General features: G+C 24.9%; 2 protein-coding genes across 4 annotated transcripts in view; both read right to left on the bottom strand.

Annotated features, from left to right (window-relative positions):
• Positions 1 to 15,431, bottom strand: part of LOC111626132 (diacylglycerol kinase theta-like) — a 217,095-nt gene extending 201,664 nt beyond the window's left edge. The window contains exon 1 of one of the 3 annotated variants that reach the window (XM_023369430.1): positions 14,902 to 15,431. In XM_023369430.1, the coding sequence (XP_023225198.1) occupies positions 14,902 to 15,097 (196 nt within the window). In that variant the 5' untranslated portion in view covers positions 15,098 to 15,431. The remainder of the gene's footprint in view (positions 1 to 14,901) is intronic. The other 2 variants (XM_023369429.1, XM_023369431.1) reach the window with 2 other exon arrangements.
• Positions 15,432 to 19,856: 4,425 nt separating this feature from the next.
• Positions 19,857 to 22,045, bottom strand: LOC111626138 (ankyrin repeat domain-containing protein 18A-like). Its single transcript, XM_023369437.1, has one exon. It carries the CDS (start codon positions 21,996 to 21,998, stop codon positions 19,938 to 19,940), a length of 2,061 nt encoding a protein of 686 aa, XP_023225205.1. The 5' UTR covers positions 21,999 to 22,045; the 3' UTR covers positions 19,857 to 19,937.
• Between the last annotated feature and the right edge of the window lie 4,180 nt (positions 22,046 to 26,225).

Genomic DNA, 26,225 nt, shown 5'->3' with positions numbered 1-26,225 from the left:
GTTTTTTTTTTAACATTATCTAGTATAGTAAAATCGTAAGACCGATAAAAATTTGACATTATATTAGGGTTGTCGTTACATTCGCTGACATTATAATCGGGTTAAACTGTATATTGTTTGTGCAAAATAAAAAAATAATTTCGGACGATACAATAGGCACGATTATTTTTTTCAAAAACGGGAACTTTTCGTTATGCATCGACAAAAATTCAACCCGGGCCGACACGCAACGGAGAGAAATTTTGAAATTAGATAAGTTAATTTCATCGAAGATGCATCGTGGACTATCTCATGATCATGGCCGGTAAAGTTTGAACGATCGCGCCCAAAAGAAGCGATATCGAAGAAGATAGGAAAATGAGAACGAGACCTGTCTTGAGCATCAAAGTGATTCCGTCTCCGAGACCATAGTCTTGTCCCAAATACATTTTGCCGTTTTACTTGTTTATTACTAATTTTGCCTGATCTTTTTTACTCTTTTTTACTAGTTGACATGTTTTATCACTTATTGATACAGGTTTTCTGACATTTTAAAACATTTACAAAGCATTGAGATTAGAGATTTTGCTTTTACAATTGATTGTTTTTATAAAATTATTAATTTGAATTAAATGAATACATATAATTTTCAATTTATTTTAAAGTATATTTATAAATTTACAGTAAACAAAATAATGTATTTTTTGTTCATTATAGAAAAATACTAAAGAAGACAGTTTTGTTCAAATGAAAGAAAATTCTATATTAATGGTATTTCGGGTTAAAAATTCTTATAAATCCATAAACTTAATTTCTATGAAATCTTAATAATAACTTCATATACTACCTTCATAACATTAATAACTGTTATATAAAACATGTTATCATATTCATATTATATAATATGAATATGATAACATGAAGTCTTCGATATTATTGATTACAGAATTTCCATACAAAGAATTAAAGAAATGATTTAATAAATGATAAATCTAATTGCAATAAAATATCCCTCATACTTAAGAAAGAATATTGAACACAGAGAATGTTTTTGATATTCAACAGCAATAATTAACAAACAATAATTTACATAAAGTATTATTTTTCAATAAAAGTATACGTGAAAGGTTAATGTAAGTATTATACATTTAACACTTCGTTAATAATGTATTTTTATTTAAAATTTAAATGCTAAAAATATTATTACGAAATCCAGAAAACGTATAGATGTTGAGAAGGCAAATGTTTTCAATGATATAATACTTCATCCCTTAATGAAGTACAAGACATTTGATATAATTATAGTTGAAGACGTGAATTTCACGAATGTTATCATCAATAAAATTTGTGGACAAAAGTATTGCTAAATGAATGATTGTTGTAATTATTTTTTATTTAATTTCTATTTACTGGGTATTAAATCCATTATTTTTTTCACTTCTTAAAATTTAAAATAGTAATATATCATTAGAAACAGTGAAATGACTCTTCATACTAATATAATAATGCTTATATAATCTGTACACTCCATACTTTTAAACTCGTGGCATGCTTGTATAATTTTAAACGATCGTTTCTAACTTCTGTATATTTAAAACATGAATTTATTATATGGAGGTGCAAATATAATAAAAATTTCTTAAGAATATCTTTTTCAAAATAGTTACTTTTAAATTTTAAAAAGTAATAAAATTGCTTCAAAATTTATTAGATACAACATTTTAAATAATCAGATAAAATTAAAGACGATTGAAATAACAATAATCATAAAGTATATACAGTATAACGAAATATAAGCGACTCGCAATCTAGGAAAGTAAATACAGTATAAATGCGTTTATTTCCGTTGAATTTTAATTTTTAAAATAATTATTATACTTATAGAATAATAATATATTTTAAAGAAATATTTTCTCATACAAAATCAACGCCAAAAGCTATGATTAACTAGAAGTTAATAAGAAAATACGAAAAATAAAATTATTTTAATCACTGGATATTTGTTTTGCTGAACTATATTCACATTACAATACGGTAACTGAATGGTCTTCAACCGATGTGTCGTAAACTCTTCATGGGGGATGCCACGAAATTTCAAAACAATTTTAAAAATGTTTTCCTACTTTTTAAATATTTGTCTACATTTCATATTTTAAAAAATGCAAATCTTCAAATACTTTTTGTTCATATTTTAAAAAATGCAAATCTTCAAATACTTTTTGTTTATAATAACAAAATTCACGAAGCATTGGCTCGTTGTGTGCCACCAAAAATTGAGTGTGTCACTATCTCAAAAAGATTGAGAACACTACCGGTTAATTTTTTTTTTGTAAATTTATTTTAGAACTATTATATTTTCAAAATCAAATTAATTACAGTAAGATCATGCTTAACACTGCCTCGATTAACGCTGATTCGATATAACGCGGTAAGATCGAAGCCTAACAAAAGTTCAAAATTTATGTTGATTCAACTTATCGCGGCATTTCATTATTTCCAAACACGAACCAATCAGCAAAAGATGGCAATTCATTGTAGCGCTGTATTTCCCTTAAATCTATGTTTGTTCGGTGCAATTTTGGAAAAAATATAACATCACGGATGCCATAGGAAATATCGACTTCGCTTGGCAAGAATTAACTGATAAATGCATGAACGAAGTGTGGAAGAAGTTATGGCTGAAGATATTCAAGAATTCTCAACGAGAAGAGCCTAATCAATACAACAGGACTAGGAGATATAGACGAGCAGGATATTCAGGAGTTACTGCAGGTTTCTGGTGAGAGCCTTACCAACGACGACCTTCAAGAACTAGCAGAACAAGGAATTCATGTAGAACTGGAAAATAGAGATTCTGAAAACGAAGAACCCAAAAAATTTCTCTACAGCTTTCTTTAGTAAAAAGATTGGTAACGATAACCGAAATCGTTGATCAAATTATACCGTGTTTCCCCGAAAATAAGACAGTGTCTTATATTAATTTTTGCTCTGAAAGATGCGCTAGGTCTTATTTTCAGGGAATGTCTTATTTTTGGGGAAACACGGTAGCAAATGATCCATATTTTGAAAGGAGTATAAAAGCAAAACGAAGCATTTTGGATATGATCTCTTGCTACTGACATTTGCTTAAGAAAAGTAAAAAAACGACAAATGAAACTAAGCAACTTTATCGCAAAAAAAAAAAAAAAAAAAAAAAAANTTGAATCCGTTGCTGTTCTTTGAAAGTAACAGATTGTCTAGAAATTGATAAATTGCATTAACAGATATGGAATTCGTATATGTAAAAAAATAGAAATATTCTAAAAATAATATTCAGAAATATATGCTATTTTTGTTTATTACTTTACAAGGATTTTAAACACATAACAAAGAAACGTATTGATAAAGTTTTTCTCTAACGACTTAATTTGTTTGCATTTGCGATAAAGAATTTTAACACCTAAACTCGACAGTTATACTTCTTGCAAAGAGGGTGAAACATTTAAATAGAGATAAGGCTCATTAAATATATCCTTTATCGAGTCATTTAATTAGTTATTTTCAAGTGATCCTAGTAAGACGGATGGAATTTGGTGAATTTTTCAATAGTTTATATACGTAGCATACATTAATTACATGAATAGGCAATTACAAATGCAAAGTCGCTATTAGATAACTGTCGGAGGACTTGTTAATTACAAGTAGTTGGGACATTAAACTATTATTTAGAGTTATATTTGGATTAATTTAAGCTTAGTTAGGATTATATGTAATAACGCTAAAGCTGACCGTATTTAATAAAGTTAATTATGTAACTTAAGTATCAATAACTGAATAGCTCAAAATAACATTTAAAAAATGATTTAAATAAATAATGAACAGTTAATGAGTCGATTTCAGTCATGTAGTGAGTATGATTAATATTTGAACGAACATATTTTATGAATGTAAATAATTTAGGATATAGAAAAAGTAAAAGATGAAATTCTGTATTCTCTACAAAAAATGACCTCTGTCGACTTAAGTACAGGAGTTTTTCTAAAGAAGTTTATTTACTTAAACGTCATGATACTGTTTTTTTTCTTTTGTCCTTAATCTATACAATTATTTGACTTTAAAATGTCGAAATTTTCCTTTCTGGTATCCAATTAGAATGGAATATTGTTAAATACAATATCAAATTGTAATAAACTATTATATTTTAATGTATGTTTATATTAAACGATTAAACATCAAAAGCATAATAATAAGCAGTCGGTAAACATATTTTGAGTTATCATTAATATTTTTCTATTATAGCAAATGTAAATGCAAATAAGAACATTTAAAGATGATGTATTCGTCCAAGTGATATATAGCTGAAGGTGAAAAATGAACATTTATCGAATCCGAATTTTCCAGTTTGTAGCCATTCTGAAAGGGCCTGGTACATTTTTGGCAAAGTGCCATCTATTCCAGTCCTACCAAACAACAAACAATATTTGGACAAATTTTTCTTCCTTTAGAAAAAAATAATAAAAATAAGTACTTAACTAATGAGAATACATATAAATGCTGTTATTTAGTTTATTTAAAATATTAATATTCTTATTGCGCTGTCTTTCTTGCATAAAAAACTTTCAAAATATAGAGTACAAAATAAATAAGAATTACTACAGTTTACATTGATAATACGAAGTAAATAATGGAACAATTTAGAAAATCGGAAAATTTATCATTTGGTTTTTGGTTATTTTTTCACGTTAAAAAAATTAACCAAATTTACTTTCTAAAACAGCATAAAAAAAGGAAATAATCAGTAGTTTTTAAAAGCCAAAAAAAAGTTCTTATGATCGTTTGTTAATTTTCTTTTATTATTTTTTTAAAACAAGACAAAGCTGTTATAACAAATCAATTTTATATAATACCGACTTGTAATAAAATAGAAAACATTTTTTAGGAAGCGATTCAATTCGATTATAACATTTCCCAGTTTCTACAAGCTAGTATTGGCTGGTACGCACCATCTCCTATTGCCGCCAGTGTAACATTTACCAACGAAAAATCGATACCTGTTCAACAGACAAGGATGGGAAACCTGTGTGCTAGATTATGTGACACTGCTGGGCATAGGTCACTCGTGTCGACTGCAGTATAACTAACTTATATCGCGAATTTGTCATACTTCTTAATAATTAACTTTATCATTAGAATAACAATATCCGATCCTTCTGCTTTAACGTTTTAGTTAAATTAAGCATTTCAGGATGTCATTTAAGAGGTTGCATGTTTCTATTGTATTACACATACGTAAAGAGTTAGAAGACGCTTTTACTATAATTGTACGCTAGCTTTCTCGTTATACGTTTGGCAGTTACATAGAATCATCTAAGTGAATGTTGAAGAATTACCGATCTTTACTATAACAAATTAAATTTTGTAACTATATAAAATATATTTTAGAAATAAAAGTAAGTTGATTGCCTCGTACAGTTATTTCAGTAATTAGAATTCGAATAATATTTTAAATTATTTTATTAGTTGCTTGCAACTTATACTAACATACATATCATTTATATTATGGTAAGCATAACTTTACTTTTGTTTATGGAATTCAAAATATTATTCTTCAACAAAAACATCGATTACTCTCTGTCTGTTATAAAAAAAATTATTATTTATCGATCGATAAAATCACTGGATATCATTCATTTTGTTTAAAATTCCTTTCAAGCATCTTCCAAACATCGGTAGCTCCGACTCCGTTGTTAGCTTTAAAGAAAATCTGGCAATTACCATGTGATCGATTAAGGAGTCATGTGATACAAATCGTCACTCTAGGAAGGTTATTTTCTAGTTTTTCAGTATTTTATAAATCTGATTATTATGCATAAAATTCAATACAATAAAAGCCATTTCTGACGATCGATCCTTGAGAGATTCAACAGATGTTACTTGTTAATCTGCTACTTGTATAATTTTTGAAAATTAGAATTTTATTATTTTAAGAATTATTAGTTTCGAGCAATAAAAAATATTTTTAAAAAATGTATTTTTTTTAATAAAAGATAATACAATCTACTCCGGATGGTAACTTGAAATACGATAATTGTTATAAGCCATTGCCTATTATGACACGTAAAGTGTACAGGAATATTATCTGTCTAACTAGATTGTTAAATTTATATTACTGCAAACTAATATTTATAATTAAAATTAGAAAATTTAATTCATGGCATGATTGCATTTACTTGTACAGCATTTTAAAAAAACGTACTGTTTCTATATGTAATTTACTTTTCACAAATTGCATTATACATATTTAGAAAATGAAAATAATTAGACAAAAATGTTTTTACTCTTCTTTTACCCTTTAACAATATTAGTTCACTTAGAAAATAACAAAAACGACATTTTGATAAGTGATATCTGCCATGACGTCATCCCACAATACGTCACAACCAGGAGAAAATATAAAATATGACTACTTTGACCATATATTGCACTATATGCAGGTTTTATGATGGTAATTAATTCAAAACAGAAATTACAACAGAATATTTAGTAGGCAACTCAATACAATACGAGTTAAAAGAAACCAAAATGAACTGATTCGTGCATCATATAATTTCTGAAATATAGAAAGCTTAATTTTCAAAAATTCACATAAAAAACTTTATATAAAAATATAGAAATATCTAAATATTTAGCTAAGATTTGTATATGAGTCTATAAACATGACTTAAATTATTTTAACAGTTATCGATTTACGAGAAATTTTCACTAATAACTTTAGCGAATATTTTAAAAATACAGCTGTACATCTGGCTTATATACGACATAATCGACGTGGGTTTATTTTTTCTATATGCCAGTATAACTCGTTTGTGTTTGTGATCCTTTATACTTTCTCAAGGGTTGGCGTGTAATCTAAATGAAGATTGAATGACGCATAGTGTATACGTTATATATAACACGCGAACATTTTCTCGCCTAGCAGCTAGAGACTGATAGTGCTACAAGTTAACTGTTGCAGCTATATGGCTATTAAGCAACAAGTTGACAGCAGATGGTGATATTCTCTTATGCACTTCATGCAGGAAAAAAAAAAACTGTAGCGCGGAAATATATAAAAAAAAATTACATTAAAAATAAATAAAGTAGTGTATAGAAACGCAATCTTATTTAATATATTTATTTAAATATTTTAAAATTATTTAAGCATTTATTTAATTAAATAAAAAAGATGTTTAACTATAAAAAAATTAAATACTGAATTTAGAGCATTTACAGAATATTAATGAAGAGAAATGTTAAAGGGAAAATTTTTTGTTTCTTCTTAAATTTTAATGTTTTAATAAAACTCTTTTGCCAAAAATTTTTTATTACAGATGTGGAACGAGTTATAAATAATAAAAATATAAATTAGAACATGGATCTAGTTCATCACAAATTCCTATTTCTTAATCCCGTTTTAATTACAGTATTCAACATTCTAGTTAGAACATGTTCAATTGTCAAATATCTTATTTCTTCTCTCTCTCTCTTTTTATAATTTAACAAACAATAAATATTCATACATAAATTAAAAGAATCACTGTTAAAACGATGTCCAATCTATTATGTAACTTGATTATATCATGATTTAATTACTAGTATATTCAATATATTTATATATTTAGGAGTAATTTCAGAATAAGTTCTCATTCATTCATCAATTGTAAATATTTTAATTAAAATGACAGTTAATAACAGGATGTATAAAGTATAAAATGAATATAAGTAACAGCATTTTCTCATATTTATAATTATTAATGTGGTTAAAAATGGTGTTCATAATGGTAAACAAATCTATTAAACCCAATTAAAAATGATTTAAAAGCTGAAACAAATTGCACACTTAACTAGATATTGCTTGGTAAGGTTTTTTTCCTCTTTGTAGAATTTAATTTTAACAACTAATATTTATATTTATGATGCATCGGCTCTTAAATAAGCTTAAACATGGGAGTTAAAAATTATCTTTAAGAAAATTTTATTACTTTTTAATATTTAACAACTTAAAATTATTATTTTTAATTAAATTTTTAAACAAAATAAATTATTTAATTATAGTATTATTTAAAATTCAAAATCTTTAAATATTTTTTTGAATTTTAATTATTGTATANAAAAAAAAAAAAAAAAAAAAAAAAAAAAAAAAAAAAAAAAAAAAAAAAAAAAAAAAAAAAAAAAAAAAAAAAAAAAAAAAAAAAAAAAAAAAAAAAAAAAAAAAAAAAAAAAAAAAAAAAAAAAAAAAAAAAAAAAAAAAAAAAAAAAAAAAAAAAAAAAAAAAAAAAAAAAAAAAAAAAAAAAAAAAAAAAAAAAAAAAAAAAAAAAAAAAAAAAAAAAAAAAAAAAAAAAAAAAAAAAAAAAAAAAAAAAAAAAAAAAAAAAAAAAAAAAAAAAAAAAAAAAAAAAAAAAAAAAAAAAAAAAAAAAAAAAAAAAAAAAAAAAAAAAAAAAAAAAAAAAAAAAAAAAAAAAAAAAAAAAAAAAAAAAAAAAAAAAAAAAAAAAAAAAAAAAAAAAAAAAAAAAAAAAAAAAAAAAAAAAAAAAAAAAAAAAAAAAAAAAAAAAAAAAAAAAAAAAAAAAAAAAAAAAAAAAAAAAAAAAAAAAAAAAAAAAAAAAAAAAAAAAAAAAAAAAAAAAAAAAAAAAAAAAAAAAAAAAAAAAAAAAAAAAAAAAAAAAAAAAAAAAAAAAAAAAAAAAAAAAAAAAAAAAAAAAAAAAAAAAAAAAAAAAAAAAAAAAAAAAAAAAAAAAAAAAAAAAAAAAAAAAAAAAAAAAAAAAAAAAAAAAAAAAAAAAAAAAAAAAAAAAAAAAAAAAAAAAAAAAAAAAAAAAAAAAAAAAAAAAAAAAAAAAAAAAAAAAAAAAAAAAAAAAAAAAAAAAAAAAAAAAAAAAAAAAAAAAAAAAAAAAAAAAAAAAAAAAAAAAAAAAAAAAAAAAAAAAAAAAAAAAAAAAAAAAAAAAAAAAAAAAAAAAAAAAAAAAAAAAAAAAAAAAAAAAAAAAAAAAAAAAAAAAAAAAAAAAAAAAAAAAAAAAAAAAAAAAAAAAAAAAAAAAAAAAAAAAAAAAAAAAAAAAAAAAAAAAAAAAAAAAAAAAAAAAAAAAAAAAAAAAAAAAAAAAAAAAAAAAAAAAAAAAAAAAAAAAAAAAAAAAAAAAAAAAAAAAAAAAAAAAAAAAAAAAAAAAAAAAAAAAAAAAAAAAAAAAAAAAAAAAAAAAAAAAAAAAAAAAAAAAAAAAAAAAAAAAAAAAAAAAAAAAAAAAAAAAAAAAAAAAAAAAAAAAAAAAAAAAAAAAAAAAAAAAAAAAAAAAAAAAAAAAAAAAAAAAAAAAAAAAAAAAAAAAAAAAAAAAAAAAAAAAAAAAAAAAAAAAAAAAAAAAAAAAAAAAAAAAAAAAAAAAAAAAAAAAAAAAAAAAAAAAAAAAAAAAAAAAAAAAAAAAAAAAAAAAAAAAAAAAAAAAAAAAAAAAAAAAAAAAAAAAAAAAAAAAAAAAAAAAAAAAAAAAAAAAAAAAAAAAAAAAAAAAAAAAAAAAAAAAAAAAAAAAAAAAAAAAAAAAAAAAAAAAAAAAAAAAAAAAAAAAAAAAAAAAAAAAAAAAAAAAAAAAAAAAAAAAAAAAAAAAAAAAAAAAAAAAAAAAAAAAAAAAAAAAAAAAAAAAAAAAAAAAAAAAAAAAAAAAAAAAAAAAAAAAAAAAAAAAAAAAAAAAAAAAAAAAAAAAAAAAAAAAAAAAAAAAAAAAAAAAAAAAAAAAAAAAAAAAAAAAAAAAAAAAAAAAAAAAAAAAAAAAAAAAAAAAAAAAAAAAAAAAAAAAAAAAAAAAAAAAAAAAAAAAAAAAAAAAAAAAAAAAAAAAAAAAAAAAAAAAAAAAAAAAAAAAAAAAAAAAAAAAAAAAAAAAAAAAAAAAAAAAAAAAAAAAAAAAAAAAAAAAAAAAAAAAAAAAAAAAAAAAAAAAAAAAAAAAAAAAAAAAAAAAAAAAAAAAAAAAAAAAAAAAAAAAAAAAAAAAAAAAAAAAAAAAAAAAAAAAAAAAAAAAAAAAAAAAAAAAAAAAAAAAAAAAAAAAAAAAAAAAAAAAAAAAAAAAAAAAAAAAAAAAAAAAAAAAAAAAAAAAAAAAAAAAAAAAAAAAAAAAAAAAAAAAAAAAAAAAAAAAAAAAAAAAAAAAAAAAAAAAAAAAAAAAAAAAAAAAAAAAAAAAAAAAAAAAAAAAAAAAAAAAAAAAAAAAAAAAAAAAAAAAAAAAAAAAAAAAAAAAAAAAAAAAAAAAAAAAAAAAAAAAAAAAAAAAAAAAAAAAAAAAAAAAAAAAAAAAAAAAAAAAAAAAAAAAAAAAAAAAAAAAAAAAAAAAAAAAAAAAAAAAAAAAAAAAAAAAAAAAAAAAAAAAAAAAAAAAAAAAAAAAAAAAAAAAAAAAAAAAAAAAAAAAAAAAAAAAAAAAAAAAAAAAAAAAAAAAAAAAAAAAAAAAAAAAAAAAAAAAAAAAAAAAAAAAAAAAAAAAAAAAAAAAAAAAAAAAAAAAAAAAAAAAAAAAAAAAAAAAAAAAAAAAAAAAAAAAAAAAAAAAAAAAAAAAAAAAAAAAAAAAAAAAAAAAAAAAAAAAAAAAAAAAAAAAAAAAAAAAAAAAAAAAAAAAAAAAAAAAAAAAAAAAAAAAAAAAAAAAAAAAAAAAAAAAAAAAAAAAAAAAAAAAAAAAAAAAAAAAAAAAAAAAAAAAAAAAAAAAAAAAAAAAAAAAAAAAAAAAAAAAAAAAAAAAAAAAAAAAAAAAAAAAAAAAAAAAAAAAAAAAAAAAAAAAAAAAAAAAAAAAAAAAAAAAAAAAAAAAAAAAAAAAAAAAAAAAAAAAAAAAAAAAAAAAAAAAAAAAAAAAAAAAAAAAAAAAAAAAAAAAAAAAAAAAAAAAAAAAAAAAAAAAAAAAAAAAAAAAAAAAAAAAAAAAAAAAAAAAAAAAAAAAAAAAAAAAAAAAAAAAAAAAAAAAAAAAAAAAAAAAAAAAAAAAAAAAAAAAAAAAAAAAAAAAAAAAAAAAAAAAAAAAAAAAAAAAAAAAAAAAAAAAAAAAAAAAAAAAAAAAAAAAAAAAAAAAAAAAAAAAAAAAAAAAAAAAAAAAAAAAAAAAAAAAAAAAAAAAAAAAAAAAAAAAAAAAAAAAAAAAAAAAAAAAAAAAAAAAAAAAAAAAAAAAAAAAAAAAAAAAAAAAAAAAAAAAAAAAAAAAAAAAAAAAAAAAAAAAAAAAAAAAAAAAAAAAAAAAAAAAAAAAAAAAAAAAAAAAAAAAAAAAAAAAAAAAAAAAAAAAAAAAAAAAAAAAAAAAAAAAAAAAAAAAAAAAAAAAAAAAAAAAAAAAAAAAAAAAAAAAAAAAAAAAAAAAAAAAAAAAAAAAAAAAAAAAAAAAAAAAAAAAAAAAAAAAAAAAAAAAAAAAAAAAAAAAAAAAAAAAAAAAAAAAAAAAAAAAAAAAAAAAAAAAAAAAAAAAAAAAAAAAAAAAAAAAAAAAAAAAAAAAAAAAAAAAAAAAAAAAAAAAAAAAAAAAAAAAAAAAAAAAAAAAAAAAAAAAAAAAAAAAAAAAAAAAAAAAAAAAAAAAAAAAAAAAAAAAAAAAAAAAAAAAAAAAAAAAAAAAAAAAAAAAAAAAAAAAAAAAAAAAAAAAAAAAAAAAAAAAAAAAAAAAAAAAAAAAAAAAAAAAAAAAAAAAAAAAAAAAAAAAAAAAAAAAAAAAAAAAAAAAAAAAAAAAAAAAAAAAAAAAAAAAAAAAAAAAAAAAAAAAAAAAAAAAAAAAAAAAAAAAAAAAAAAAAAAAAAAAAAAAAAAAAAAAAAAAAAAAAAAAAAAAAAAAAAAAAAAAAAAAAAAAAAAAAAAAAAAAAAAAAAAAAAAAAAAAAAAAAAAAAAAAAAAAAAAAAAAAAAAAAAAAAAAAAAAAAAAAAAAAAAAAAAAAAAAAAAAAAAAAAAAAAAAAAAAAAAAAAAAAAAAAAAAAAAAAAAAAAAAAAAAAAAAAAAAAAAAAAAAAAAAAAAAAAAAAAAAAAAAAAAAAAAAAAAAAAAAAAAAAAAAAAAAAAAAAAAAAAAAAAAAAAAAAAAAAAAAAAAAAAAAAAAAAAAAAAAAAAAAAAAAAAAAAAAAAAAAAAAAAAAAAAAAAAAAAAAAAAAAAAAAAAAAAAAAAAAAAAAAAAAAAAAAAAAAAAAAAAAAAAAAAAAAAAAAAAAAAAAAAAAAAAAAAAAAAAAAAAAAAACAGGAGTTTCAGAAGAGCCAGGACATTCATCACAAAAACTGAACTTCAAATTTCTGTGTGCATATGTTTATGTGTTATTTAACATATATAATTATGCAAATTCATATAAAAATAACTTAAAATTAAAGTAAAATTTGTTTACAGTGCTGTAACTAGGCAGGTGCAACAGTTGACCCACACAGGGTCCACTTGGAAGGGGGCCCAAAATGCATGTATTTGTTTTATTTTTCCAAAACTAATTAATCAAGGGGCCTAAATTCAAATTCTTGCACAGGGCACAGGAATGGCTAGTTACGGCACTGTTTGTTTATTTTTGGTCGCGTGTTCTCTCTTTCCCTATTTACTCTATGTTAAAATGACCTCGTTTAACACTGTTTCGTTTAGCGCTTTGTCATCTAGTAACGCATCCCCCGCGTTAAGCGGTGTCTTACTGTACTATATTTAGATATCGTGACAATAAAATTAAGCTGGTAAATTTTTTATAACTTAAGGTAAGTATGACGTACAGGGGCAAGCCACTACTAATTTGAGGTGAAGAGCATATATTTTAAATGAAATTAATTTAAAATATGATTAAAAGTTACAGTCTGGTATTGTCACGATGTCACAATAAATAATTGCTCGTTATTTTATAAAATTTATTGAAATAATTGTACTGGCACCAACAAAGTTCTCGCCGTTTTGTTTTTTGAAGACTATTGTAGCACTTTGTATTGTAGCAATATGGTATTCGTGCTTCTGATGTCATTTGACAAGATATACAGTTTATTTTCTATTAAAATTTTAATTTTTTAACTATTAATGAAATAAACCAGCAATGGGTTGCTCAACTTTCCCGGCAACATTTAAAATTTTGGTGGCGCCATCTGTTATCATATTTTATTTTTAAAACTTTTAATATTTTTAACTACAGTATTATAAAATGGCAAAAAACTTAATTTTGAGGGTAGGGTGAGTTTTATAAATAATTGTAAATGCTAATAACGAGTAAAATCTTCATTAAGTCCGACCCTACTGGAGATACTCACGACCTCCTTATCGCCCCACCCCTGAACCTTTAACCACCAAAATTTAATAGCATCAATCCCCAATAATAGCAATAAATAAACCTTCATGCAAAATTTCAGACATTTTCGACAAAAAGTACAGAAGTTATTAAGCTTCAAACAGGGTGAACAAAATCGTGCCCCCCACACATAACATCCATACATACGGAAATTATTCCCGATTTTTTTTTTACATTTCTCGACGTTTTAAGATGTTTTAAGTCCAAAAATGTAAAATTCTGTGGGTCATTTTTTGCCGGATTGCCATACTTTCCCTCTGTATAACAGCCAGAATAGTAACAAGTTGGCAATACTTTAAACAGTGAAATTTTTTAATTTATCTAATATATATTTAAAAGTTTTGTAGTTTTAAATATGTTTTCATATAAGTTTAGTATATTGTAGTAATGTGTTACGCAAAAATTTTAATTATAAGAAAAGAACATGGTAAATGTTTGGAGTTTTAATTTGAAGAAAAATATAAAATATAATAAAACTACTGTACATCTGTACAAAAATTACATATATAAAATCTTTATAAAACTCTGTTCATATTATTTTTTATTTATGTACTATATTTATTACTTTCATGTTTAACCCTTTGCTATTCTCTACAGGAGTCTACAGCATACTGAAGATTTTCGCGACAAAAATTATTTAAATCTGTTGAAGACAATGTGTTATATGTTTCTTATAAGTGTTTTGCTTATTTTAAACTTTTTAATAATGCAGCTTATCATCTATTTATTCTCATAAAATACAGTAGATAACTTAAATTCTATCTAACACCTTTCGAGGGAAATTTTTCAATTGAAATCACGTGACTTCTGGTTTGCATCAGAAGTCAATATAAAATTAATCGGGTCTTCCTGTCCCTGAGGTTTCCATATCTCGTATTGAATTTCATTTATCTAACACTGTTCTCGAGATTATGGTAAGACAGACAGACAGTTGGACGAAAGTTGGAATTTATAGGTGTACAATTTTTTCAAATTGCAGCCCAATGAATAAAAACGAAATAAACAAAATTCCCTTTTAATGCTGTTTATGTCTGAGGATTAAAATATAACAAAAAAAATGCGGATATTATAGAAGAATATCAATATAATTTTAAANTTGTTTTATTATAATCAATAAATAATTATTTTAAAAATATATAAATAAATAAATATAAAATTCCTTTCGGAGTATCGGGAAACGAACGGATGATGTTTTTAATCACAATTGTGACGTCAGGATCTATAATATTAGTAAAATCTTAATTCGTAACTGAGTCAATGACGTATAGAGCTAGCAAAATGTTCAAGTAGTTGTGACGTCAGAGATTCGAACACCGCTTCTATTGATTGAAAATCGCTGGCTGATTAAGAGGAGATTAAATAATTAAGAAGAGATATGGCTTCCTAAAGTAACTTTTTTAATTACACTCTCATACGTTTTAAATCCAGCGGTAAAGATAATGGCAAAATTGGAAAGGAAAATAGTAAAGAGGCAATTTAAGAAAGATGTGATTATGAGAAAGCAAAGACATCACTCCAAAACATCGACGGATAAAAAATTATTAATGCAAATGATCTTCGGAGAGTAAAGGGATAAGAACGGAAAGAGAAACGTAACAATATTATCGTATATTACAAAAAATAGCCGAACGTCGGTATAGTCGGCCTGCATAAAACATTAACTTACCTTCACATATATATCCTTGACCTATGAGTCCCCAAAGCATATCTGTACAATGGTGACAATAAGTCGGCTTATGAAAAATTTTTTTTGTGAAATAATGTCCGTGACCTTGTCCATAATCCGGTTGGACTTCGGTTGTCGGGCTGGAGTGGTCACTAGATCTGCAACCCATATTAGGCCTACTAGTGCCAGTAGCCATATTGTTCCACCTCCGAAATAGGCCCGCCACTGCTGGTATGGCCAGCTGTATCCAATTAGCAACTTGCCGACTTCAGCACAGAAACGTCGAACGCTGATTTTTCACATTCAGATGACGTATGGCTTAGTCCCGGTTTAAGTTTTTCTTAAACACTACGACGCATCGCCCGCTGTTAGCTTAATGTCCATTTTACTCGACAAAACCTCCTTCGGCACCGCCATAAGATGCGGTGATGGAGCAAGCTTTCAATCCGCGGAGCAAACAGCGATGGGCTTTCCTCTTCCTCCGTAATACAGCTGGAAAAACCTAATCTCCGTTTACAGTGGCGACATCTATGAGAATCTCTTTCAATTATCCTATTGATATTTTCATCGAGCTCCTTATCAAAATCTCACTATGCGACAAACCAAATTCTACAATGCAAAAAATTCCGCAGACGTCATTGTAATAAGTAAAATATTAATATAAAAAAATATATATTATGAATTAATATAAATTATTCAGTTACGATTCTATTTCTTAGTGAAATTTGTTTAAATAAAATTTATATAAAATACATTATTAAAATAAAAGCACATGACGGTCAGGACATAAATTTTTATTTATATTTTTTCTCTTTCTCCATAAGAGAGATTTTTTTCAAATATTCGGATTATCATATATGCATGTGTTCTTCTTACTGGTCAGCACCACCACTGTTGTATATTGCGAATTCTATTTGATTTCCTCTACCATAAAATGTATTTTTAGTGCTACTTATGCACTAAAATACATTTTATAAATGATTATACATGCAACTTATTTATTAATTTAAATTAAATGAATACATATAATTTTCAATTTATTTTAAAGTATATTTATAAATTTACAGTAAACAAAATAATGTATTTTTTGTTCATTATAGAAAAATACTAAAGAAGACAGTTTTGTTCAAATGAAAGAAAATTCTATATTAATGGTATTTCGGGTTAAAAATTCTTATAAATCCATAAACTTAATTTCTATGAAATCTTAATAATAACTTCATATACTACCTTCATAACATTAATAACTGTTATATAAAACATGTTATCATATTCATATTATATAATATGAATATGATAACATGAAGTCTTCGATATTATTGATTACAGAATTTCCATACAAAGAATTAANATAGGTGTACAAATTTTTCAAATTGCAGCCCAATGAATAAAAACGAAATAAACAAAATTCCCTTTTAATGCTGTTTATGTCTGAGGATTAAAATATAACAAAAAAAATGCGGATATTATAGAAGAATATCAATATAATTTTAAATTTATTAGAAATTAATTAATTAGTTATTTGTTATCCTTTTCTTTTTTAACTAAATTTTTTGAAATAACAAGTACTTAATTTTGTTTTATTTAGTATTATTTAATTGTTATTTATTCTAAAACTATAAATTTTATATTGACAAAACTATGTCTTGTTTATAAAATTGTACTGCCACTCGTTCTTACCAGCATAGAGGTATGAAGGAGTACATGTCGAGAGTTGATATTTTGCACAGAGTATTAACTGCCCAAATCACTTGCGTATAAAAAAATCCAGACTCGTAGGTAGTCAGGGGACCGAAAATCGAGTCAAAATAAAATCCAAAATGGCGACCCTCTTCTACAAACAGACAAAACAGCTACCTCACCTCACCGAAGTCAGGTAGTGGAGAGTCAGTAGCGTAGCGCGGGGTCAGCCGTCCGGGGCAAAGGAAAATTTCGCCATCCCCTTATTTAGGTATCTCAATTTAAAAGACTAAAATTCTGTTTCGTCACAGAATAAGTAATGAAAAATTCCGTGCTAGTATTGTGACCTTTTTAAAATCGGAAGGCATGCCGTCCGGGTCAACGATTTTAAACCTCACCTGCCGCGGCAGGTGAAGTTTGTTCGAACAGAAGTTCCTGACGCATGCATATGTCATTTTGCAATGCGAAGAATAATGTGCAGTGCATGCCGGTTCTAAATCAGTTACATTTATCGACTAGGGAGACTTGGGTAGGGTTAACGTAAGTAACCTAGATGACTTAACTCTATGGGATATTGGAGGTGTATATGAATACGAATGATCCGTACAAGCAAAAAAAAAAAAAAAACAAAAAAACGTCGACAGGTTGTGCACGATATATCCCGGACTGTCCCGATGGTAACACTATTCCGTGCTCATTTTAATCGGTCCGAATCGTAGGTGCGACGAAAATATGTGATGGAATGATTCAAGTTTTTACAAGATATTATTATTATTTATTGTGAAATTTTGCCGTTCCTAAAAAGTGCCGCCCGGGGCGGGCCGCCCCTGCCGCCCCACTACACTACGCCACTGGGGAGAGTACCACCCACGGTCATTCTAAGAAGTAAACTCTGACCTTAGGACTGAACACGTAGTTTCTTCTAGGTTAAATAAAATTTGTAATCAAATTTTGTAAATTTGGGAATGCTTCAAATATGACGTTAAAACGGTTTATGTCGTTACAAGTGGGCTTTTTTTTTTTTTAACATTATCTAGTATAGTAAAATCGTAAGACCGATAAAAATTTGACATTATATTAGGGTTGTCGTTACATTCGCTGACATTATAATCGGGTTAAACTGTATATTGTTTGTACAAAATAAAAAAATAATTTCGGACGATACAATAGGCACGATTATTTTTTTCAAAAACGGGAACTTTTCGTTATGCATCGACAAAAATTCAACCCGGGCCGACACGCAACGGAGAGAAATTTTGAAATTAGATAAGTTAATTTCATCGAAGATGCATCGTGGACTATCTCATGATCATGGCCGGTAAAGTTTGAACGATCGCGCCCAAAAGAAGCGATATCGAAGAAGATAGGAAAATGAGAACGAGACCTGTCTTGAGCATCAAAGTGATTCCGTCTCCGAGACCATAGTCTTGTCCCAAATACATTTTGCCGTTTTACTTGTTTATTACTAATTTTGCCTGATCTTTTTTACTCTTTTTTACTAGTTGACATGTTTTATCACTTATTGATACAGGTTTTCTGACATTTTAAAACATTTACAAAGCATTGAGATTAGAGATTTTGCTTTTACAATTGATTGTTTTTATAAAATTATTAATTTGAATTTAATTATAACGAATTTAACTGAAAATACATAAATAAACAACAGAAAATTTTCGTACTACCAATACTTATTTGGTAGTATAATATAAAAGGTTTTTAAAATAAAATCTCATAACAAATAGCGCAACACGTAATTTTAAATGATTTTTTCTGGAAAGTTAACTAAATCTAACTCGTTTTGGATTTTTATTAGAGTTTTAGATTTCTATCTGTTTAAAAGATTTCACTCTACTTAAAATATAAAAGCTAACTGTAATTAAAATACTGCTATCCAACGTTGTCTAGAGAGATATTTAGCAGGCTAAACGCAACCAAATGTTCTGCTATGGCAACATTTCAGGATATGAGGAAAAGATTTCCATTAAAAAAGTAACAAAAACTCGCTACTGTGGCACTTTTGGATTAACTACCAGTAAGGTAGTTAATCCAACAAGGGTATAAATTATGGCGCCCCCTGGTTGCCCTTAATTTATACCCTTTAATTTTCTTTACCACTGAGGCGCCCCCTAGGACTTAGCGCCTGGAGCGGCTGTTCGTTCGCCCTATGGTAGGGCCGGATCTGTACTGATGGACCTTGACGGTTCGTTGTGAATGCTGTGAGACTGATGGAGTTATCACACTCCCTATTAACCTCTTCTTTCTAGGGATCTATTATTTCATGCTTTGGGTATTCTCGTAGAAATGTGCATATCTCCGAAAGTAATTTTTTTTTTCATTTTGTATGATTAATTGATTCTTCATAGCATGCGATATCTGTGGCCAAATTTCGTCCCGATTCACAAAGTATTTTTCCAAATGTACTATAATTTGTGTTTGTTAACTTAATTTTAGAAACTAGTGTACATTAATCATATTCAAATTAAATTATTGTTTTGTTTTTATTAATTACATTAAAAATTGCCAGGACGAATTTACATTTAGAAAAAATTTGTATGTATAGCTAACAAGAAATATATACTTTTTTCTAAATGTGAATTCGTCCTGGCAATTTTTAATGTAATTATTAATTTTATAATTGTGTTTGCTACCAGTGGAGGACTTTTTTAACTTTTTTACATTTGATGGCGGACAAGTAGCTTAAAATAAAAGGTCGGTTCCTCCCTAGATTTGTTAATGCCTCCGCAAGCGTATGAAAGGACAGAAGGATTTGAACTCATTTGTATGTATAGCCTAACAAGAAATAGAATATATTCTTTTAAAATTGTTTTTATTAAGTTATGGTAACGCAACACTTGGGCGATCTGCGTAGGGAGTGCCTTCTTAGAGGTCTTTTTTAGGGGTAACTAGCCCCTATTCAGGCGTTACAGACGTGGAGAAAATCCGGAAAGCACAACGTAGCAATTCACGTGGTGAGATGGGAAAGCACGTAAGTTATAACTAGAGACTACCGATTTGACGTCAGAGTGTGAGATGGTACCACGTGACACCTTCAACACGCTGGGAGTTGTAACACGAAAACTCGAGTCTAAGGGCCCTGGCGAGTCGCAAACCCACGACCAAACTCCCAGTGTTTAGGGAACGGAACCGTTTGGTCACTAGTGGGCCTCAAATTAAATTAAATGTATTACAACAGATTTATGTTTATTGATACAATATTAATAAATGAAATGTTTTAAATTAATTCATTTTTAATTTAAATATTTATTTAACGCATATTTTGCTCCTATTGATGGTTTTAAACTAATTTTAATTTCCAATAATTAACTGAAATTATGTTAATATTATTTTTTTTTCGATTATTTAGGATAAGCCTTATTAGGAACAACTTTTTCACGATGTATACTATAGGTTTTAGATGATTGTATGGAATTATTTGATTTGGTACGATCAAAATATTGATCGTATTGTTTCAATTCATTTTGCAGATTAGAAATGATCTGATTACTTTCTATCTGCTCCTTTTGAAATTCGGTTTCGGCATGCTTGAGTACCTCTCTTAACTCGTTTACTCTACTACACAAAGCCATATTATCAGCTGTGAGATTTTCAACTTGTGTTCGAAGTATTTTTTCTGAATTGCTATGAGAACTCGATTGTTCTTCTAAACATTGTTGTAACTGATTTAATTCCTTCTTTGCTGAACCATAATTTGTTTTTAAATCTTGTAATTCTTGCTCGATTACTGAGAGTTTCTTTTCGGATATTGTTCTTTTGCGTGTTTCTAAAACTAATTTCTTTTCAATTGATTCTTTTTCTGCCTGTAATGCTTGTAACTTTTGCTCATTTGAATGAATACAACTGTCTAAAGATTTTTGTTTTAAGTTTAAATCCTTTTTGAGAATATCTACTCTCATTTCCAAACTATGCTTTTCGTTATTAATCTCAGTAAATTTTCTTTGCCAATCGTTCAGCTCCTCTTGTTTATTTTCTGCCTCAGCTTTAAGAAGATTAATCTCATTATTCAGAGAAGCATTTTCAATTTCTGCAGCTTTCTTTTGAGATTTTGCTTCCTCTATTTGAATTTCTAAAGATTTCAATATTTGGCAACATTCGTCTTCCTTCTGTTTTAATTTATCTGAATCATGCTTTAGTTTCTCATAAGCATCCCTTTCGTGTTTCAGTCTGTTTTTCAATTTATCGACTTCAGTTTGCAAATAATGTAATAATGATAGAGAGCTATTTAAGTCATTTTCTAAACTAGTCACTTGACCCTTAACATCGCGTTCGTATATTCCAAGTTCTTCTTTTTCTTCTTGAATCTTTAAAAGATTTGATTGCAGAACTTGGATTTTGTTTCTATATTGTCCTTCTAATAAACACTTACGTTCTAAAATTGATTTTACTTCTTCCAATTGATTTGCAAAATTCATTAAACCACTCATGACATTGGACACTTTATCTACAGTATCTCGTTTTGTATTATTCTTTGCAATTTCTTCAGAGACTGAACTATTCAAATCATAATCATATTCACGTTTTAATGTGTTTAGATCGTTACGAGGAATAGAATATGATTTCATAATATTCTGATGCTTCGATTCGTAAGACGAATAGTTCATATTATTATTATTAATATTCGGTTTGTTTTTTAAATTAACTAAATTCTTACTAAATAAGTTTGTATACTCTTCATTTTTCTGATTTCTCTCATATTCTTTTTCGTAATTTTCCTCAGCTTTCGGACGTTTCTTTAGATATACAATTTGATTTTCACTGCTGTGGAGTTCTGTATTTCGTCGTAAAATATTTATAATATCTCTATAACCTTTTTCACAAGCGATTATAAAAGGTGTTTTATTTTTTTCATCAAGAACATCAGTTGCAGCACCGCGATCAACTAATGCTTTGACCGTTTCTGTCAAGCCCATCGAAGCAGCGCAATGTAACGGAGTCTGATTTTCATCGTTGACTACATCTAAATAAACGCTGTTATTAATCAATATGGATGCGATGTTGGTAAATTTATATTTTATGGCCTTATGCAAAACTGTATCTCCAATATAATCTCTTATTACCAAATCTGATCCAGCTTCTACCAACATTTTGACGATGTTAATATGTCCTGCTTCTACTGCCTTGAATATGGGAGTGTGGCCTTGTATATCTCTGATATTGACATTAGCATTATTCTCAATAAGTTTTTTAACACCTCCTGAAAATCCTTGAACACATGCGAGATGAAGAGGTGTTCTTTTATCTTTATCTGTGACATTTACATCTTTATATTTTTTCAAATATATTTTTAATTTTGATTCTTTTCCCTTCCAGCAAGCGATATGAAGAGGAGACAAATCTGAATAAGCATTTAAACTTTCATTAGTTTTGTCTTCATCCATGTCATCACTGTATTGTTCCATATTAGATCATGAAGTTTTACAAAGCTAAAATTTATTTTGTAAATTATTCTAATCAATTATAAGAAACGTAATAATGAGTTATTGTTAGATGTATTTTGGTATTTAATATTTAAAATCATGATATCATCAGAAGAGATTAATATAAAAATTTTCAAGAAATTCAGAAATTTTATATTAATTTTGTTTTATATTTTTTAATAATCTGCATCACTTTAAATTAAATTCTATTTATTTTAACTTCGTATATAAATGAAAATTATCTATTTGCATAACGACTTTTGGGATCAGGAGAGAGAATATTTTATTTGTTTATTTAATTGTTAAAATCTACTATAAACTTGCCGAGAGAATCTTTTATTAATTAACAAACGTTTTCGTTTTCAGTCTACTCCCATAGGCCATCAGGTTTTTAAATCCGTTTTAGAAAATTTTTCACAAATAGAACAATAAAATGTATTTTGAACAATTCAAGAAATATGACGAAACATAAAAGTCAGTCGTAAAGATAATAATAACAGCTTTATTTTTTAAATTGAAATACTGTATGACTTGTTTATATTTCATAAATATGTAATTTTAGCTTGCTCTTTCCAATTTAAATGGGAAAATTTTCGGCCATCTGCGCTTATTACAGCCCGTCAAATAAGTAACTCTGATGAATTGTTTTCTTAAGTAATTTATTAGTCTACCTCATCCTATCTCTTTCCTAATTCTCTAGATTGGCACTTTATTTCGATCATTTTGTTCTATATCCTCATAAACTGTTCATCTTTCACAGCAATAACTGGAATCACATGAGATATGTTTCCAATTACGAAGTGCTTGCTCAACGTTCAGGTATCAATTAGGAATCAGAATGAATTGTTTTAAATTAAAAAAAAATTGATGTAGCATCACGAGATTTTCTTCGTAATTTATATACAATAAAGCCGACCTTATGCATAATGTGAAAATTGTGAAAAATTTATTATAAGTAGAGATGAGCGAATACTGTCCTCATATACTATCTGCAAACATCTCGTTGATAAAAAATGAAATGTATGTATACTACAAATAACTATAATATCACGCCAAGCATAAAAACAGCGGCTCTTCAGCAAAAATTGCCAGATAAATAGAGTCAATTTTCTCCAAAGTAACTGCAAAATTTTTCCAAATTACAGAATTTTATCGAAAATTCTCCACAATAATATCAATATTGCAGATAAAATTTACTATTTAAATAGAATTTTATAGTAAATAGTAAAATTTTTGAAATGTTTTTTCTGTGTTATTTATTAAATTTTCACATAATGATTTGTTCTGTTTCATAATCTATACTAATACTATAAAGAGGTAATGTTTGTAAATAAGTAAGTTTGGATGTACTGTACGGGTAATCTCCGAAACTACTCATCGGATTTGAAAAATTATTTCACCAATATTTAGAATGGAACTTCAGGATAGACATAGGCTGTATATTATTCCGTTAAACATTCATATAAATTAAAAGATATAACCTAGGTTAAGGCTTTTATGTCAACAGATGGCGCTACGAGTACGACGCCCTAAGTTTGCTTTTCTGTGAGGCATTATGCTTTTCTGTGAAAATGAACTAAAGCAGATCAGCTATCTATCTATATAAATAGAAATGTANATAGGCTGTATATTATTCCGTTAAACATTCATATAAATTAAAATATATAATCTAGGTTAAGGCTTTTATGTCTAACAGATGGCGCTACGAGTACGACGCCCTAAGTTTGCTTTTCTGTGAGGCATTATGCTTTTCTTGTGAGGGTGAATTAAAGCAGATCATGTTCTATCTATCTATATAAATAAAAATGTAGTGTTCGTTTGTTCCTACCGATTCCTTTGAAATTTTGACACAACGCTGCATTCGCATATGCACGTGTTTTTATATAATATACGTGTCGAAATTCCCTCCAGTGAAGGGAGATGGTTAGGATTAAGGCTTACTGTAAAGAACTCTGCTTCTATTTATACTATTTTAGATGCGGTTTTTTGCGTTTTTGATTGCGTTTTAATTGGGTACGTCAACAGAATTTACACTAAGAAGGGATTTTTCGATATTCCCCCCGCGGGGAAGAGGGACAGGATTAAGGCTTACCGTGAAGAACGTGGCTTCTATTATACTATTTTAGATGCGAGTTTTTGCGTTTTTGATTGCGTTTTAATAGGGTATGTCAAGAGAATGTACACTAAGAAGAACTTTTTCGAAAAATTCCCCCCCCACGGGGGAAGTGTTATACATTTATAATAGATACATTTTGAGCCACAACAACGCTTGGTGGGGTCTGCTAGTATGAAAATAATTAAGGTAACTAATACTTTATAGCATTTTTCTGCAAACCTTGCACCAGTTTCCTTTCCTGAATGTTGTTAACTCTACTGAGTAGGTATTCAAGGAGCCATATTTACTATACTTCTACGAAAAGAACTGCAGTATGTGGTGAGATAAAGTTTTATTTATAACTGGTATTTATATAAAAATTAACCATAAACCTTATTAGCATACTATGCGTGCTATTATAAAAATACTCTTACCTCGATAAAATTTAATTTTAAACATCTCGCATCTTATTTCCACTTATAAATGTGTACTACGTTATTAATTACAACTAAAATTCGTATGTATAGCCTATGCAGCGTAGTTCCATACATCTCGGAGGATACGTTCCGCATTATAGAAAATCACGTTAACGAACATGCATTATCAGACGATTTTACGCAAGATTAAACCTAGGCTTAGAAGTTTAAGAAGCAAACGCATACTTATAGACAACAAAACTAGAATTTTGTATGAGTACTAGTGGTAATTTTTTTGGTCATGTTATATGAATTCGGCATTGTAGAGGAGTTTACTTTAATATAGACTGTAGCTAAATTGATAGTATTAAACAAATATTACAAAAATTTAAATATTACATTATGCAATTATTCTAGCATTTTTACAAGATTTTTTTTTATTTAAACAAGTTTTATGTGAAGACTTTCGGACGTTAAGGATAGCAACTGCGATCATCTATGAAGTCATCACAACCTATCCAATACGGATCACTTTCAAACATTAATAGTAGACCAGTATTAATTAGTAGTCGTTGACTGTCCTCTCTCCCGGGAGGAGGTCAACGACTATTTTCGGTCAAATTAATTCAACCCCCTTTCACAATAGTTCCTTCTTTCTATCGGACCAGGGTATGGTGGCATTCGAATAGAAAAATTACATAACACGATTACCTGCAAGCATAAAATGTTTTAAGTGGTTTCCGAGTTTGCCAAGTTTAAATATTTGATCCGTTTCTCGCGAAATTCAATTGGTTGGCAGAGGATCATTTGATATTCGTTATGAACGGTACAATTTTTTACTGTTAACATTAGAGAAAAATACGATATCGTAAAAAATTTAGGATACAACATTTTCAATTGGTGTCTTCTTGACCTATAAAATTGTGCCATTTCGTACCGTTTGAGTTTCCTAATAAACCTGACAATGGTAGGCTTAAAAACCAAACTCTTTATATGGTNGGAGCAAAAATATGTTCGAATTTCATGTCGTATCCTGAAAATTTCGTATGCTTGGGCGTTCGTATCCTGAGGTACCACTGTATATTGATAGTATTTGATATACATATCTACGAAGGTTATATTACGTAAGGGTTTATCAGACCGAGTGACCAATTTAATACGTTTTTAAAATTATTTATTCCTGTACTGTACACAATTTTAAAAATGTGTAAAATGCGTGGCATTAGGAACGTGGTGTTTTAAACCCTTACGTAAGATAACATAAAAATCAAATACGTATAAATCAAATACTATAATATAGGCCTAATATAATACCGGTAGAAGGGTTAGAAGTACGAAATAATCTAATATCTTAATCTTTGTTGTTATGTTTCTAAGCATCATAAGAATAAATTTAAAAGCGTTATCTGTATGTTCTTTTGTGAAAAAAAGCAATTGAATTATGTTTTGATTTTATAAGAATTTAAAATAAGTAGAAATTTTGAGGAGTTACAAAATTGGATTAATATCAAATATTTTGTTTATTAATATTAACATAATTAAATAATTACTGTATTAATGTAAACGAAATATTATAGTATTATTAAAAACCTAAATACTGTTCATAATTAAAAATAATTCATTCATAAAATTGAAATTTTGATTACATTTCATTAGTAAAACGGTATCATTTCTGATTAATTATTTTAAATTCTCTAT

The sequence above is a fragment of the Centruroides sculpturatus genome, unplaced genomic scaffold, assembly GCF_000671375.1.
Source record: "Centruroides sculpturatus isolate CEXI.00-Female unplaced genomic scaffold, Cexi_2.0 scaffold305, whole genome shotgun sequence".
Lineage (NCBI taxonomy): Eukaryota > Metazoa > Arthropoda > Arachnida > Scorpiones > Buthidae > Centruroides > Centruroides sculpturatus.
This window is presented reverse-complemented; position numbering and strand designations above follow the sequence as displayed.

Bases quoted from the DNA above. Each gene is read 5' to 3' on its own strand.
- LOC111626138 (XM_023369437.1), bottom strand. From the start codon at position 21,998: ATGGAACAATACAGTGATGACATGGATGAAGACAAAACTAATGAAAGT.